Source organism: Serinus canaria, chromosome 2 (genome assembly GCF_022539315.1).
Source record: "Serinus canaria isolate serCan28SL12 chromosome 2, serCan2020, whole genome shotgun sequence".
Lineage (NCBI taxonomy): Eukaryota > Metazoa > Chordata > Aves > Passeriformes > Fringillidae > Serinus > Serinus canaria.
Genome location: NC_066315.1, coordinates 41,396,487 through 41,414,024, shown reverse-complemented (window position 1 = coordinate 41,414,024; position 17,538 = coordinate 41,396,487). Strand labels below are relative to the sequence as shown.

At 42.6% G+C, this 17,538-nt stretch overlaps 1 protein-coding gene across 1 annotated transcript in view; it reads right to left on the bottom strand.

Annotated features, from left to right (window-relative positions):
• STT3B (STT3 oligosaccharyltransferase complex catalytic subunit B) overlaps positions 1 to 16,153 on the bottom strand; it is a 50,685-nt gene extending 34,532 nt beyond the window's left edge. The window contains exon 1 of the mRNA XM_030226842.2: positions 15,774 to 16,153. Coding sequence (XP_030082702.1) covers positions 15,774 to 16,006 — 233 coding nt within the window. The 5' untranslated portion in view covers positions 16,007 to 16,153. The remainder of the gene's footprint in view (positions 1 to 15,773) is intronic.
• Positions 16,154 to 17,538: the final 1,385 nt, after the last annotated feature.

Genomic DNA, 17,538 nt, shown 5'->3' with positions numbered 1-17,538 from the left:
CGGCCATGGACCTGCTTCTGATTTCAGATTTCACCCCCTCAAAAAAATGTGCCAAAGGCTCCCTTGTCATACTAAGCTTAGTAAGAATGATGATGTAACAAAATGGCAGGAAGTTTTAAAGTGATGTGGCCACCAAACTTCAAAAACGATGGAAATTTTGAGCCAAAGGAGGAAGAAATTTCTGTCCCTGGGATCCAGCTGAGAAACAAAACTCTTTCTCTTTGTAGTATCTTTAGAATAATCCCTGAAGGCAAACCGGGAGAAAGCCAAGTCAGAAAAAATGGTGGATGACACAATCAGCATGGCACACATTTTTTCAGGCCCAACATTCAACTAAACTCAATGGAAATCCTGAAGACTACTAGAATGTTTATAGAATAACCATTAAGAATTACCATTAAGAATATCAGAATGTCCCGAATGTGTTTAAGAAGGATTACAGCCTTCCTACTGCCACTACTTGGCATGGTATTTTCCCTGCCTGCAATAGGATGTTACGCTTAGCAAGTGCTAAAATCAGGAACTGCATGCTGCCAGTAGCTTAATGATAAAAAATTCTACAAGGAGCATACAGTCACTCAGCTTCTTCAGAGAAGCCAGGGCACCTCCAGTATTTTTGCTAACAAACTGTGAGCTTTTGAGAGCACTCCATGATCACAATTTGTATTTTTTCACACAATATACCACCATCTGAAACCACGATATGCTTCCCATCACCACTGCAGTGGGCGTATATCTGTCTACAACTTCAGACACTTCCCCTGATGCCTATTAGGTTTTTTATTACTTTTTCTCTGTCTTGCTTTTGAACTATTCCATATCTCAAGGCAAATTATTATGAAAAGCTTTGGTTTTATCAATATTAAAAGGCATACTTTGCCAGTGAATTCTGCTGTTCATAATACGCAACAATATTTTAGAGCTAAGAAGAAAGTGACGATGACATTTTTCTTGGGACAGTGAAAATTCCCAAGAGGTTTGAAAGACAAGATGGAAACAGAATAATTTGAAATTTTTACAGGCAAAAATGGAATGCTTGTTTTCTTTTTTATGGATGGACATACACTTTGCCCCAGATACCACACTACAACTGGCATCCAAATTGATGACAATGTTGGTTCTGTACCTTTTGACAGCATTAGCTTCTTGAGAGGCATCAATTCTCTCCTCAATACAGTATTAACTACCACAAACCAAAAAACCCTATAGTGCTATGTTTGTTTCTCTCTAAATGGTCTTGGGCTCCTCTGTGGCACAATAAGCCTTGTATGCTGCAACTGTGAAAGCTTTGCACCAAATTCAAGAATATGTTCAAGAGGGTGTTTTTCCAGATCAAATTTGTGCTGCACTTGTTTTAAAAATGATGGAAACAGCTTAACTCCAAGGTCTTCTACGTTAAAGGCTGATACATGAGGATCTGCTTGGCAGGAAGGAATTAAAAGGCTATTAGCTGAACAATATATTTTAAGAGCAAAATATCCTTTCTGTGAAAAACCTGGTACTAAAAATCAGTGATGTGAACATGACTACTTCATGAGAAGTAACAGGGAACAGAGGCAGCTAGCTCCAATCCACTTTTTTCACCATCTCCTAGTATAGAAAAGCAACATGTAACACCTAAATAACTACACTGGACTCCTATTAAACTGATCCCAAAAATACCTGCTATCTTGCAGCAAGATCTAGTATGTGTGCAGAAGCAAATAATAACCTTTGTAATAGTGTGAAATACAGAGTACAAAAAAGGAAATTTACTGTTCATTGCAGGTACTTTAATTATATTTTAACTTCTTGGAAGTATGTGGCACAGCCTTCATCTCTATTACATAATAAAGTCACCTATATGCTGCAATGCTGTGGCAATTGAGAAAGTACCAGCTACACCCAAAATGCATTTGAACCAAGTTCACTTCCCATTAAGTGAAATTTAAGAAATCAGTCTGGATGCAAGATGGCCTGGCAAACTGCTTCTACCCTGTAAAATACAAGACATGGTAAAAAGTAAACAGGACCCTTAGAAAGGCTCCAGATCCCTCACATCACAGATGATATTTAAGCAGTGACAATCTTATTTCTGGCAGAACATTTAAACAGTTATAGCACCATAGAAGAGCTTTAGCAGAAATTATTTTGTACAACCCCCAATTGTCAAGAGTCTGTTACTTGAACTTTGTAACACGACAAAGGGTAAATCCAACCAAACTCAGACATTAGACATTAAATCACTCCATACAAATTACATCAACATAAGGTTCTTTAGCTCACAGGAATTAAAAGTATCTACAGTGTTGTGGCTGCACATGTAAGTCAGTTTAGCAAGTTAAAATAAGGTAGCTTTTCATCCAAAAATCCTTACATATTTGCTCTTTAGTACATTTCTTAATGCATCTGCTATTCTTCCTCCTGCATCTAAGGTCAGTCTCCTTGCCTGAATTCTCTGACTGTACTTTCTTTCCACTGGTCTCTTGGCAGGTAGATCATGTTTACTTCAAGAATCTGGATCTCTCATAGTGCACCTGTTGAACTCCACCTGTTGCTGTACTGACTTACTGACTTTTTAATACAATAACTGATGAGAAAATAAAAATTGTTTCAGAGTGGGTAATACAAAGCATCATCAGAGCAGAACAGACACAGTCTAACTTGAAGAATTTCTGCCCTGTGATTAGCAGCAGGTTAAAGATCTAATTTTATCTAACTTGAGTATGTCTGCTCAAATTCTGCTTAACCCTTCAGCAACCAGGCATAAATAGACACAAACATTGCATTCCCAAGGACTGTAGAACCAATCAGACAAATTTCACCTGTGGGTATGTGTGTATATAGATAGAACTACCTGCAGAACAAACCAAACAATACACACAGGGTTTACAGGAACCTAGAGACAGATCTAATTATGCCCTAAACAAATTAAGCTGAAAAGAAAAATGCATGAATAAAGCCCAAAGTGGAAAGGTATAAGGGAAAATAAAAAGTATTCCTAACTCTAGGATGCCTTGTACTAAATTATACATGCAAATTTAGCTGTGGCAGTTATCCTTCAACTAACCTTTGCCAGCTAAAAGGAGTGCAGAAGCGCTCCTAATCCGCTTCTGTCCACAAATCGGACAAATTAGCTTGAATCACAGCTAAAAAGCAAACCACTCTAAAGACGCCATAAAAGACAACAAAAAATGCTTCTATAAATACATCAGCAACAAAGGAAAGGCTAAAGAGAACCTCCAGGCTTTGTTGGATATGGAAGAAAACAGTGACAGAAGATGAAGTACCTAATACTTCTTTGCCTCTGCCTTTTAGGGTAAGACCAGCTGTTGTTCAAGTACCCAGCTCCCTGAGCTGAAGACTGGGATGAGCAGCAGAATGAAGCCCCTATACTCTAAGGAGAAATGGTCAGTAATCTACTGCACCACTCAAACACACAGAAAGCTGCATGGCGTTCACACAAAGGTACTGAGGGAGCCGGCAGAAGAGTTCACTAAGCTATTTTCAATAATTTCACAGCAGTCCTGACCAACCAGAAATCCCGGCAGACCAAAGTCAGCAAATGTGATGTCCACCTACAAGAAGGGTGTGAAGGAGGATCCAGGAAACTCCGGGCCTGCCAACCTCACCTTGTTGCCAGGGGAGTTTATGGAGCCAATCGTCTTGAGCACAATCATGCAGCACATACAGTAGGACAACCAGCACCAGGCCCATTCAGGATGGGTTTATGAGGGCCAGATACCTCTTGACCAACCTGATCTCCTCCTATGACAAGGTGACAGTGGATGAGGGAAAGACTAGGGATGTTGTTTATCTAGACCTTACTGCAGCCTTTGACAGCACTCCCATAGCATTCTGGAGAAAGTGGCTGCTCATGGTTTGGACAGGTACACTCTTTGCTGGATGGCCAAGCCCAAAGAGTGATGGTGAATGGAGTTCCATCCAGTTGGCAGCTGGTCACAAATGGTGTTCCCCAGGGATCAGTGTTGGGGCCAGGCCAGTTTAATTTCTTTATCTATTATCTGGATGAGGGATCGAGTGTACCCTCAGTCAGTTTGCAGATGCTGGGTGGGAGTGTTGATCTGCTGCATTGCAGGAAGGCTCTGCAGAGGGATCTGGACAGGCTGGAATGATGGGCCAAGGCCACTTATATGAGGTTCAACAAGGTGAAGTGCTGGGTCCTGAACTTGGATCACAACAACCCCGCTGAACACTGCAGGCTTGGAAAAGAGTGGCTGGAAAGCTGAACAGTGGAAAAGGACCTGGTTCAATGGCAGGTTCCACATGAGCCAGTCAGTGCCCAGGTAGCCAAGAAGGCCAATGGCATTCTGGCGTGTATCAGCAGTAGTGTGGCCAGCAGGATCAGGGCAGTGATTGTACTCCTGTGCTCAGCACTGGTGAGGCTATACTTCAATTCCTGTATTCAGTTTTTGGACAAAAAAGAACATTGATGTGCTGAAGTGAGTCCAGAGAAGGAAGGGCAGTGAAGCTGGTGAAGGGCCTGGAGCACAAGGATCAGCTGGGTTTGTTCAGCCTGGAGAAAAAGAGGCTTATGGGGAACCTTATCACTCTCTGGAACCACTGAAAAGAGGTTGTGGCCAGGTGGGGGTCAGCCTATTCACCCAGGTAACAAGTAAGAAGACAAGAAGAAACATCAAGTTGCGCCAGAAGAGATTTAGATTAGGTATTTGGAAAAATTTCTTCACTGAAAGGGTTGTTAAGCATTGGAACAGGCTGCCCAGGAAGGGGTTGACTCACCAACCCTTGAAATGCTTAAAAGAGGTGGGACATGCTAGTGCTGGGTTAATGGTTGGACACATTGCTCAAAGAGGTCTTTTTCAACCTACATGATTCTATGATCTCACCTATTTAAACTGAATTTATTCTGAAGCAGATTAAAAGTATTCACATCTATTAATACAGTCCAACAGAAGGGATCATGGTCCCTAGCTAAGGGCAAAAAGAGCTCCAGAGGCTTGCAAAGTGACTGTATATTCTCACACTGGAGCAAATTAGTGTGGGAATAGGATGTCACCAATAAAATAAACAAAGACCAGGAAAGTAGCTGAACACTGAAAGTGGCCTTCATCCTTCCTCATAGTACACAGAGTGGAGTTTATCTTTTTAACCGTATTTTGCATTCAGATACTTTCAGTGCCTGATTTCGTCTTAATTAAGTATGGCAAGCAGAATTTAAAATGAGTTATGAACTACTTCTACTTTGTATCTTTCATACTGGTCCAAGTAAGTCTAAACTACAAAGAAACCCAAAGTGTTCGCTGAATTTAATGTAACCTGTTAAGAATTGTACTTTATAGTTACCAGTATTTCTTTAAAGACTATGTACAGGAAACAAAAGTGTAATTACAGAATGTTATTTGCTTTTAGGTATTCTCACAGAAATACTAAAGATTAAGTGTACTGTGATGAATGCAGCGCTCAGCTTTTAAGACAGTATTTATAATTAATATTAAATTCCTGCCATGTACATTATCTCATTACATGATAAAACTTCTAGTATTGCTCAGTCTTGCTCTCCTGTAGATATTGAGCTATTTCACTGTGCTCCTCCGTCATTTCAGTAAAATCCCATGAATGCTTAGAAATGACCTTAAAATGTGAAGGTGGGGGAACACTTTAACCATGAGCTAGGCTTGCTATTACACACACATGCTTTGAAGCTGTCACAAATGTTAGTACAGAAATATTCAGAGACCCACCATTGCCTCCTCTATCCTAAGTCCAGGAACATGCCCTTTCAAAAGCAAACCACGTCTTTGACCAGCCAGCTACATTGCTATACACAATTTGGTAGCTACAGCCCCTCTGTCTTAGAACACTAAAGGGATGAGTCTCATTTCTAAAGCCATTTTATTAAATCAAAGTGCATCCTTTCGCTGCTGCCCCACCGTGACATAAAATGAATTTGTGGCTGCTCATGAAAATGGGGAAAGGAGAAGACTAAAGCAAGAGGTTCAGATTCAGTTCAGGTGGGGTTGAAAAGCTGTGTACTGCAGGGGTATGTAAGAGTTGCTGGGAAGGACCTTGTATAAGTTCTCAAGGGACAGTTCTAAGGTCACATAATCCTAAATCTTCTCTCTTCTTGCTCTCCAAACATGAATTAAGCTGGTCTGTTCGGGGACCTTTCATGCTTCAATCCCCACCAGACCATATGCCCTCTCAACTCTCTCTCCACAAATGCGCTGTTCTGTGGCTTTTTCTTCTTGAAGGTAGCCCTGAAAGAAGACAGCAGATGGCACCGTGTGGAACACACTCACACAAAGAAAAACCATGATGTGCATAGCTAAGAATGTTTTGTTGAAACCAGAGTGCAATGGAAGCATAAAGAAAAAAGAACCCTGAAGCTGACTTACAAAAGCAAAAGCCATAAAATAAAATTCAGTGATGGAACAATTACAAGCATGACACATTTCACACAAAACACACCATCCAAGCTTGTGCCTACTAAAAACTGGGCTTTATTGTGGGAGAGAGGGGCTAATGTTGGTGAAGGAAAGGTGGAATACAAAATTAAAACACTAAAAATTCCTCGGGTCCCATTCAGCCATAGGAGAATAATTACAGTTGTCATTACTAGCTGACCTGAGACATCACAAATTAAGATACTGCTGCTAATGTTTAAGGTAGTGTCTCCAGTGTCAAGATCCATTTTCTGTTTGGCGAATGAAAGATTAAAACTGTTACAAAGTAAAATTAATTGTGAGACACATGCAATAGCTTTTCAACTGTTACTTCAGACATCTGACAATAGATGAATCATTCTAGTCACCTGAGTAAGATAAAAGTCAAAACACAGTAGCATTACACAGCTTCTTGGAAATCTCAAACACTGCACTGGATTTCATGACTTTCATTCTACAACAGAGTTGGAGAGACATCCATTTACTGTCATTGTTACCATTGATACAATGCCAAAGCTTCAATTTTGTTTTGCTGACTTTCTAAATTAGAAGAATTGCAACTTTAGAGAATTTTATCTATTTTTAAGGCACTTTATCTATTTTATCTATTTTTATCTACCAGAGAAAAAATTAAAGACGTTTTAAAGACCTTTAATACCCAAATAATCAAATATTTCAACCATGAAGAGGAAAGCATATTTTTCCAAGATAAATCTTTCAAAATTATTTATGAAATTTTAAGTTATTTAACTGAACTTCCAAATGCTGTTTGGGCTAAGTTTAGGACAAGGAGTTGGCACATTCAACGTATGCAATAGACTGTATTTAGATGGATAGATGGATGTAAAGTTGGGTAAGTACTTAGGACAGGAAACTTGTTTTGTTATGCTTTACTTCTGTATCACTCCTTTTTCGAATCCTCTGGCTATAGCACACACATATTCTACTAAATGTGTTCCTCTCAATCAGCTGCATCCTCTAAGAGGTACTTTCCATGCCTAGACTTTCTTAATCTATCATATCAATCTATTGTGAAGACAGCAATAAAAATAAATAAAATCACATTTCTTAAATTTAAAGAAGTTGGCTATCATTTATAGCATAGTAATTGCAAAAAAGAGAATACAGAGACTGAAAAAATAAAGAACTGAAAAAATGTAGTCACATGGGCTAGAACAGTTTAAAATTACACAATTACATGTTATTCCTCCCTTCTGCAAAATCCATATTAAACCAACAGGATATAGAGTGCCCATCCATACAGTGAGCCACTATTTTAAATAAATGTAAATAACACTTTGTAAAACACTCTGGAGGAAAATAGGTATCCCACTAAAAAAAACATCAAAAATAATAATCAAGCCAAACTCACATCCTCCATTGCAATGTAGCTTCCCAAGGAATTTGTTTGTTGAAGTGAGAGAAGTTTTGAAAAGGTGTTTTGCAATTCCTCATGGATTATCAGCTAAAGAGAACTTGAACATGCTCTTTTACCTAACAAACTAACACAACCCATAATTTGACTGCCACAGAAAATTATATGATAAGCACTGTAACACCTGGAAGATATTATCATTTACAGTTATTTATGTTAGATGGGCTCTGAAAAAGTAACATTTGATACTGGATTCGGGTCACCCACAACAGACAGACATTTTAAATACCATTTCCTGCTCTTAAAGCACTCATGTACAAATACTCAGTTATTCCTTGTTTAAAACAGACTATTTCTTTTTCTAAAGCACAGGAATATTGTCTCACATAATAGCCAGCACTTTTGAAGTATAGCATGTATTTAATTCCCTAAAATGCCAAAGGAGCTTTTACACTGGGAAAGCAGCAGTAAGTTGAGAAATACAGAAGCTGATCTATTTTATTTGTATCTATATCCTTAAATTCATTCCCCAGGCTGCTTCAACTTACGTAAGGTGCGGTGCAGCATTAGGGTCAATTTCATGGTACCCCTCCAGCCCAGACCTAGCAGCTACCCACATTATAAACATCTCAGTTTGATTCCCAGACACAGCTCAGATGAAGACCACAAACTCTGCTCAGCTACGGGGCCAGAAATGCAGTCTGTGTGCTGGACATACTATAAAAAGGATAGAGCAATATATGTCCTAAGTTCACTTTGGTCTCCAAGCAAGTAGTAAGACTAATAGCTCCAAGAAGTTTTGCTAAATGAGTTAATAATAATAAAAATATTGTCACACATCCTGCTACAGGGTGCAGGCTCCACAGGCCCCAAAAGTAGTAGCTTTAATAGCTTTCTTAAGTAGAAAGAAGCCCACAGGAGTAGCCCTAAATGTCAGTACAAATGTACCTCAAAGGGCTTTCAAGAATGGAATTTTCAAAACTTCAGGAGCAAACTGCAACACATGCACAGTTAGACATTAAATAGAAAATAACCTGACTAAATTAGAGGAGATTCTTGTGGAGCAGCAAAGACACCTCCCTAAACTTAGTGTCCCCTCAATCCACTTAAAACCTATTAGTTCCTACAGGATTTTGAATTTTCTTGCTAACTATACTAGCCAAAATTTTTATTCTCCCCTTTCCCCACCAGTTCAACATGAGACAGGTTCAAAAACATGAGTATTAGGATTACAGGCTGCCAGAACTAGAGACTATTAGAGAGTTACAATAGGAAGAAAAGCTAACCTTTATAAACCACTCTAACCCTACATAATCAAATCAAATTTCTGTTTTAAAAGCTGAACATATTAAACTGTTCAAATAATGAGATATCTGCCAAAAAAAGTCCATTCAAGGATTTTAATCATAGCATTTGCTCTAGTTAGTCAAGTGCTTGTGAGTGTTTGCTGAAGACCATTAAAAAAAAATCATGGCATTAAAAGCTATACGTGATGGTTCAGTTGACCCAGCCTACATAAAACATTTGGATATGTTTTCTTTTTCATGTCTCATTCTGCTATCCATAAATCAATAAACGGGTCAACACTTTGCAAGCATTCTATCTCACCTCATATGTCTTCCACAAGAAGTCTGTAGGGAGTCTCTGCACATGTTTTATGAACACTGCCCCTCCCACCTATCATGCATAAGCCCATTACTGCACCCACATGAAATCTGATGAGGTGTTCACCCCAATTACAAGTAGTGCAAGTGAGGAGAGAAGCACTATGTGCTAAGAAAAGATGGTAGTAGACAACAGTAGATACAGAGCAGGGATTTGATTCTTGCATGACTGCTATTTTATGAGGCCACACAGTGAATTGCTTTTCAGTTGCATCACTTCAACTGAACAAATCTAGCCTGAGGTCTCCCCACTCACAAAGCAGTTTCTGCTATGCCTTCAACTCTGTCCAATGTTCTTTTACCAAATTATTCTCCTTCCATTACACTTCTAATATTTACCTATTTTTGCAATTTCACAAGCAGTAGAGAAGTCCAGTACAGTCAAGTGCACATCATCTTGACTTTACCACCATATCAACCTTACAGAAAAATTTACTTTTCAAAACAGCTCCCTCCAAGTAGGTCAACAATACTTTATAATGGAGAAACCCCAAAAGCCAGGCTAAGCTGTGTTAACAGTTTCTCAGCCCATGTCATACTGCAATAGAAGTGATCAAAAAGATGCCTGATTTGGATCCTTCTCATTAATGGGTATGTGGTGGTGTGGTGGTAAAACCTGGAAGACTATTCCCACATAAAAATCTCTAACCTTTCCTTTCATAAGCACACAGTCCACATCGAATCAGATCTGGACTCTATGCTAGAATATTTTTCCTACTATAATAAAATGGTAGAAACAAGTTTGAGTAACCTGAAATTCAGTTAAAATTATTAGTATTACTAGAGTATAAAAAACCATTCAGATGTTAACAGTAAATATAATATTAAAATCAATATTTCAATAAAATAGAAATAGAGTACTTCTCACTTCACAGAATCAAAACACTTGTGAACGAAGAACATGTAGTAAGTTTTTAATATGAATCTCATGAAATTTGCAACATCTCGAAATTACTTCAAAGTGATTATATTCAAACTGAATTGGCATCAAATTCTTTCCTGAGGTCTTGAAGTTGTCTAAGATTATAAACAAAAGGAATTGTTTTGGGGAAAAACCCAAAAGTCTGTGAGAAATGTTTCCTAAACAGATACACATTTATGTACTTCACTTGAACAGGACTGTGTGATGGGTTGAAAGGTTCCAGAAAGACAGATTCAGTTTGGAGACGAAAGTGGCTGTCAACTCTCAAGAATTCATTTAGTACACAATCTGCTATTTTCCCAGCAAGAGGCACTAGCAAGGAAGCAGTGGCCAGATGAATTACCTGGGTGGACAGTGGCAATGGGTATTATCGACATCATCCTCTCTACGCAATTTTTTCCCCTCTCCTTATGAACACCAACTTAACATGCATTTATTCACCTCTTATTTCATCACCTGTTGCTCCAGTGTCTCAATCTGCTCTGGTTTTATTTGTATACACGTTCCCTCTGTCACTCAATCCCAGTTTATCCCCTAACATCAGTCACTATTTACATTCCCTCCCGATGTTCATATTCTTCCTCAAAAATAAGAGATTAAACTGTAATATAAAAACTGGTGGAAAACTAAAATGTCTTAGTATTTCAACAATTTACCTTACTGAATTTACTATGACTGCTTTATAGCAAGCAAGAAGAAAAAAACCAGACTGCACAGTGGGCAACAGAGGAGAACTACTCCAGAAGTCAACTCAGATCAGGAAACTACAACACAAACCCACAACCACCAATGACTGATCAATTCCATACACCACTTCTTATGTTCACTTCAGTCACACTTTGAATTTTAAGGAAGGTTTCATGTCATATTTATAGATGCTAAATTATGTTTTCATTAATGAAACAAGTTTACAACAGCTCAAGGATCCATCTGGCAAACACGACTGGTTTGAACGTAGCAAAACCTATATATTTTACTGTGCCTGAGATAAAACTCTCAACTTCCTTTAACCTGCCTGTCTCTGAAACCCAAGCAATGACACTGACCTTAGGTTTATTTTCACCAGTTAATCCCCATTCACCAAACCCCACTAACACTAGATTATGGTATCAGTGATGAGAAAGTGGACTGCTATTACATCTATAAGCCATATTTGATACCGGGACAATTATGTTACCTCAGAGTGAGGTACAATAAACGAGGGTCACCCCTAATGGCAGGTAAAAAGATGGTAATTGGAGAAATCAATGCTGCTGGTCTGGAAGAGCCCAAAAATGTGTATGAGATTGTGGTAGCACTCTTCATTACCAAGAGCTAGCAGGGATGTAGAAGACAACATTCCCAGCAGGAGAAGGTAGGCAAATGGAACTGACAAAGCCTGCACTGGTGCATCATCCTGCACGTGCAGACTGCTAGGGAGACGGTCTCATGCTCACACGTATGAGCTTTGGTATTCCAGCCTAAGAAAGCTTTCACTAAGGTAACTGGTATTAATCTGGCTTTTTGCATGATGTTAAAATTCTCAGGAGAAAGAGAAGTTTGATCTCATGTCATGGAATATGATTAATGATTCAGATACAGTTCTCACACGTGTGACTTAATGGTAAGAACTGTACAAACAGAATGAATGTGCTATTTTGACAGTACTCCCTGAAGACTACTGATGTACCAAAAGTTGTTATCATTTTACTTGGTAGCAGTATCAGAATGCAACAGTCTTGCTATATCTATCTATCTTATATGTATACATATGCACACATACAGCATATTTTTTATACATACACACACACACACACACATATATATATATATATATATATATATATATAGAATGCAAGCAGCCAAAAGAAATAGCATATGGACATGCTACAGCTGTACTTTAGAAAACCAGTCGTCTCTGTTCAAGGGCTCCATGATTTTGATTGCCTTGGTTCTGCAGCCAGGTTGACATTTAAGGCAAAATCTGACAGTAAGAATGCCCTCACTTGACAACTGAGTTAAATCTGCTGTTGTACTTTCATGTGCAGCTTTCACTCTGCACTTGGGTGTACACAGGACCAAAATTAAGCTCTTGGTCCACCCAGCTGCCAAACCAGCCAATAGATGAATTAGATTTCAGACATGAAATCTGTCCATTCCAATGTACCTCCATGGTACATTGATAGTACATTCCAATGTACTATCCATGTTTCAAGTTCTTGGCCTTAGAATGAAATCCTGGAAGCCTGTCAATGGCACATCTTAATGTGCTGCCTGACTTCACGTATCAGCTCACCTGACCTAGAAGCTGCCAAGAAGTACACACATTTCTGAAAGTCTCTGGACCAGCTCAAGTATGGAAAGTAAACATGACATGAGAAATAAATCAAAAAGGGAAAATACTGCACAAAATAGGTAGTCAGCTTAAAAAAAAAAAAAAAGCCCAGTAAACCTAGTCATAATGTGCAGGTCACAAGTTCTTAAGTGACAGCACGGTGACCTCAAAATACCAGTTTGGTTTTACCTTGCACTGGCATTGTATTTCAATGGAGATCAAAAATCAAACACCGTCCTCCCTCTACTGCCTTGGCCTATCGTACTACATTTGGGTCATTTCTGGAAAAAATGCCAACACAAGTGAGTCTCAGTGGCTGACTTTACAAAAGCAGCAAATCTCCTTTCTATGTCAAATCAAAACCTAGTTTTACTGTCAGAAAGGCAGGTTGAAAGGGATGTTAGGAAAAAAAAAAAAAAAAGTGGTATTTGATTCAATTAATACGTAGAAAACCCAAGGCAATTCTGCCTTTCTTCCCACCCTTGATGGTTCCATATGTCCATACCAGGAAACTGGATTACTAAGTAAATAGGAAAGCTTTCTTCACCTTAGAGGCACTGATATTTTTCAATTCTAAAGAATAAACAATTTGCCTAATGTTCCTCATTTTTTCAGATATACCTCAGTTTCCTCTCTGGAGCACAAAACAAATATTAGAGAATAGGTGACTGACTTAACAAGACACTGCAAGATATCCTATGCAAGCATGACAGGAAAAGCCAAAATAATTGAGAAAAATATCAAACTCTTTCACAGTAAAGTCTACAACCACTGTCCTGAAAAAAAAAATACAGTTTACCTGGAGAAGCTGCTAAAGAAGTGGTTGAAAAAAAATAGAAACAAAGCACTGCTACTAGTCTTCTCATAAGCTCCTTTCCCATATTACATTCAGACTTTTAAGAGCCTTGCAACATGAAAAACCATTTCCACCTAGTTACTCCACACTGTGTAAGAGAGCAACATCCTTTTTTACTCTTTCCAACAATTCTGCTGCTGCAATAGAGAAAGACCTTTGTTTTCACTCAGTTTCTACCATTTTAGGTTCACTTTCCTACTAATTAACTTAAGTGCATTTGCCTCTACCATTTCTGGCATGCAAGAACACGACACTGGCATGATTCTTGACATTTCAACTGCTTCTCACAGACCTGCATTAAAATCAATGAATTTTGTCAACTTCATCTATTCCCTAATTAACAAGGGTACATCCAGCAGCACAGGCAGCAATGCCTTCTGTTTGTGTACTCAGGAAGATGACTTTGCATCAATTTACACATTGCTTTAAACAGGAGTTTATCTTTACAGCTAGATCATTACTATGAACCTAACTCCCATAGCACCATTTTAGTGTCCTTCAGGGCTTAGTAAGAAGTTACGCAATTCAGCACTGTAAAATTTTCGTTTATCCAACAAGGATGAGTCTTGATTATAAAGATCAGAAAAAATTGGCACCAAAATGTAGGCTGCATGCTTAAAAGTTTCCTCCATAATAGAACAGAGAGTCTTTATGCTTAAATTTAGATTAGAAAGTAACTATTTCACAGGATACAAACTCAGGTTCATAGCCTCATTGTAGATATGTTTAGACTATGCTCCCCCTCATTCCTAACTTTATTAATTGGAAATCTGCACTTCTTTCATTCATTTGTGTTTGCAGAAAAACACTTAAATCATGGGCAATTACTTGACATTTTGAAGATATTTTGAGATACTTGGCTTTCACATCACAAAGGTTTATTACTTCACACAGCATTTAAAAACAAAGCCATTCCTTGTTCTCTGTCCACTATTCTGAGCTACGATTTGTGAATGGATTACATTTGCGGGTGGGGGGGAAGAGAAGTGAGGGGGGAAAAGCCAACTAGAAAAGAGGAAGTTGTGCTTTTGAAAGTATCAAAGTGGAGTGCATGCTTTGCAGAGAGGGACAATTTCAGCAACGATTTTAGGTGAAATTTAACACAGAATATCTAGGGTGCATTTCAAAACGAAGCATCTCCTTCCTTCGTGCAATTAACAGTGAGACCCAAGACAAAAATTTTTAAATTAAAATCTGACAATCCACTATTCTAAAGTCATCGGCCACTTACCCTACTTAAAGTTCTAAAAACCCCACGGATTCCCAGGATGAAGTAACCAGTAATATAAAAATTCATTGTCACGTTTTTGCACTACAACAACCCTGCCCCACAAGTCTTGTCATCTTTCACTTCGCTGCAAGGAACGAGTGCAGCATTTCTTCATCTCATCCATAAAATGGTTTCGGTCCCCTCCAAGGGGGAAAGAGAACAGACGGCTTCTACAGGAGGGAAAGCAATCTTTGGAAAAATCAAGATGTGTGGGAAACAGCAAAAGTCCTTGGGCTGAGAAACGCAGCTTCGAAACACCTGGCAGTAAATCAATGTCACCCATTTCGCTGTAATCCCTCAAGTCACTTTTATGAAGATTACTTCCTGCAGTGCATTCCTCACCCTGCTCCCTCCCCGGCCGACGAGGACTCCAAGAAAGACCACTTCGGGAAGCCGGACCGCACACACGGGACCGGCACCGCGACAGCGGGACCGGGACCGGGGCGCGGGTCACGCCTGGCACAACTGTTTCGCTACCAGCCCCTGACTCCGGCCCCACTCCCGATTCCCAGCCAGCCACAACTTTCTTTCCCCGTGGCCCTCGGAGAGTCCTGCCGCAACTCCAAGGGATGCGGGGGAACTGCCGCCGCCCCGTTGCCGAGGTCTCCGCCGCAGGGGACACCACAGCGCCGGCACTGCCGCTCGCTCCCGGCGCTTCCCTTCTCCCGCGCCGCGGTGGCGACCCCTCACGCTCCCTCCGACCTGCCACAGCGTGTCCCGTCCGCACCGCCTCCCTCTCTCTCTCCTCGCCTCCCTCCTCGGCTCCCGGGGCGGCCGCGGGTGCCGGCTCCCTCCGGGGAACAGCCAGGGGCGCAACTTCGCGGAGTGGCGGAGCAGGGGGCGGGCGGCGGGGCCCTCCCGCCGTCCCCGCGGCCACGGTGGAGGGAACCCGCGGGTCTCCCCCGCCGCGGCTCATGGCGCGGTGCTTTCCCGCCTCCCCGTCCCGCCCGGCGGCGGCGGCGACTGACCAGGGGTCGAACTCGTGGATGATGCTCTCGAAGCGGATGACGGCGAAGAGCCGGGAGCTGAATCCAGCCAGCCAGGCCAGGAAGAGGATAGTGAAGGAGAGCAGGGACTGCCAGCCCGCCGGCTGCGACAGGCCCCCCGACAGGCCGCCGCCCGCCCCGGCGCGGCTGTGGAGCGGCGCCGCGGAGTTGGCGGCGGGTCTGTGCTTGTGGTCGGGGGCCGAGTGCTCCGCCATGTTGTACCCGGGGCTCCCTCGCAGCCTCTCCCTCCGCCCAGCGCGTGCGGGGAGGAGGAGGCGGAGGAGGAGAGGAGAGGAGGGAGGAAGGGCAGGGGGCGGGGGGCTCGGCAAGGGGCGGGGCGGAGCCCGCCCGCTCTTGCTCGGCTCTCCTCGCTGACTCCCCGCCGCCTCCTGGCGCACCCGGGCTCTGCCGCTGCCTCCTCCTCCCGCCGCCGCCGTCACCGTCCCCCGGCGCGGGGGGGAGCACGGCGCGGCGCGCGCGAGCCCGGTGGGCGGGGCCATCGACAGGACGGGGGCGGGGTCAAGGAGCCGGAGGGGCGGGGCCGGAGACGGCCCGGGGCTCGCGCGTGGCTCCGAGGGGCAGCGCCGGGGTTGGGAGGGGGCTCTGCCGGCAGAGGGCTGCGGACAGGATCCAGGCGGGAGGGAAAGGGGTGGATCGCGGCTCCCGTCCTCCCTCCCTCCCGAGCGGGCCGTTTGACATTGCCGCCCCTCCGGAGAGGGAGGAGCTACCGGTAGAGGGCGGGGCTCCCAGGAGAAGGCGAGGGGGCGGGACTGATCCCCTTGGGTAGCGCCCTCCTAACAGGAACTCCGGTGACGGCCTGTCACGGAGCGACAGGTATTTAAAAGGGGCGGGTCATCCCCGAGTAGCCAATCAGAGCGGCACGGCTCCGCGCGCTGGCAGACGTCGCGCCAGGAGCCAGCCGTTGGAGTAGTTGACTGGCAGTCGCTCAGCCCAATCGGAGCACGGCGTGCGAGTCACGTGGGCGCCCCCCGGCGCCGTGCCAGGGCGCTGCGGTGCATGTGGGCCGGCGGGTGGTGCCGCTCCCGGCGTGCTCTGGAGCGACGCTGCGTGGCGCGGAGCATGCCGGGAATTGAAGTCCTGTGGCCAGGCCCCGTAACTCCGTTTGTTAGGAATGTTTACTTGTCCCGGTGGAAACTGCGATGGCTGGTGCTGAGGGATGTTGGAGAGCTTCGCCCTCATGCAGTTGAGAGGAGTAGCTTAGGGAGAGCCCTGCGTGTGCCCCTTGCCTCAGCTGGGAGCATTTTTATGGAGTCCATCAGTGCATTAGGTTGGAAGAGATCATGGAGGTCATCGAGTCCAGCCTATGGCCGAACACCACCATGTCAACTCGACCATGGCACTAAGATCCAGATCCAGTCTTTCCTTAAACACTTTCTGTTCCAGGGATGATAACTCTACCACCTCAGTCAGGCGCAGTGACCAGCAAATGGACACCTTGGCTTTTTTGGGAGGATGGGGTTGTTTGGACTTTTTAAATTGTCTTTTAGGAGTTTTCCCATTGAAATGCTATTTGGGAGCCTTTGTAACTTCCTCAAATATTTTGCAAAGCCTGTGGCTATGAGGAGAAGGTGAAGAAAACGGAAGGCTTCCAGAGTTGCACAGTCAATGGTGGCCTTGCTGGCCTTTCTTCTACCCTGAGATGGCAGAGGACAGCCTGCTTCTAGAAAAAGTGTGATATTAAACACAGGTGGAATAAAAAACTACATGGCTCTTTGCACTGATCACA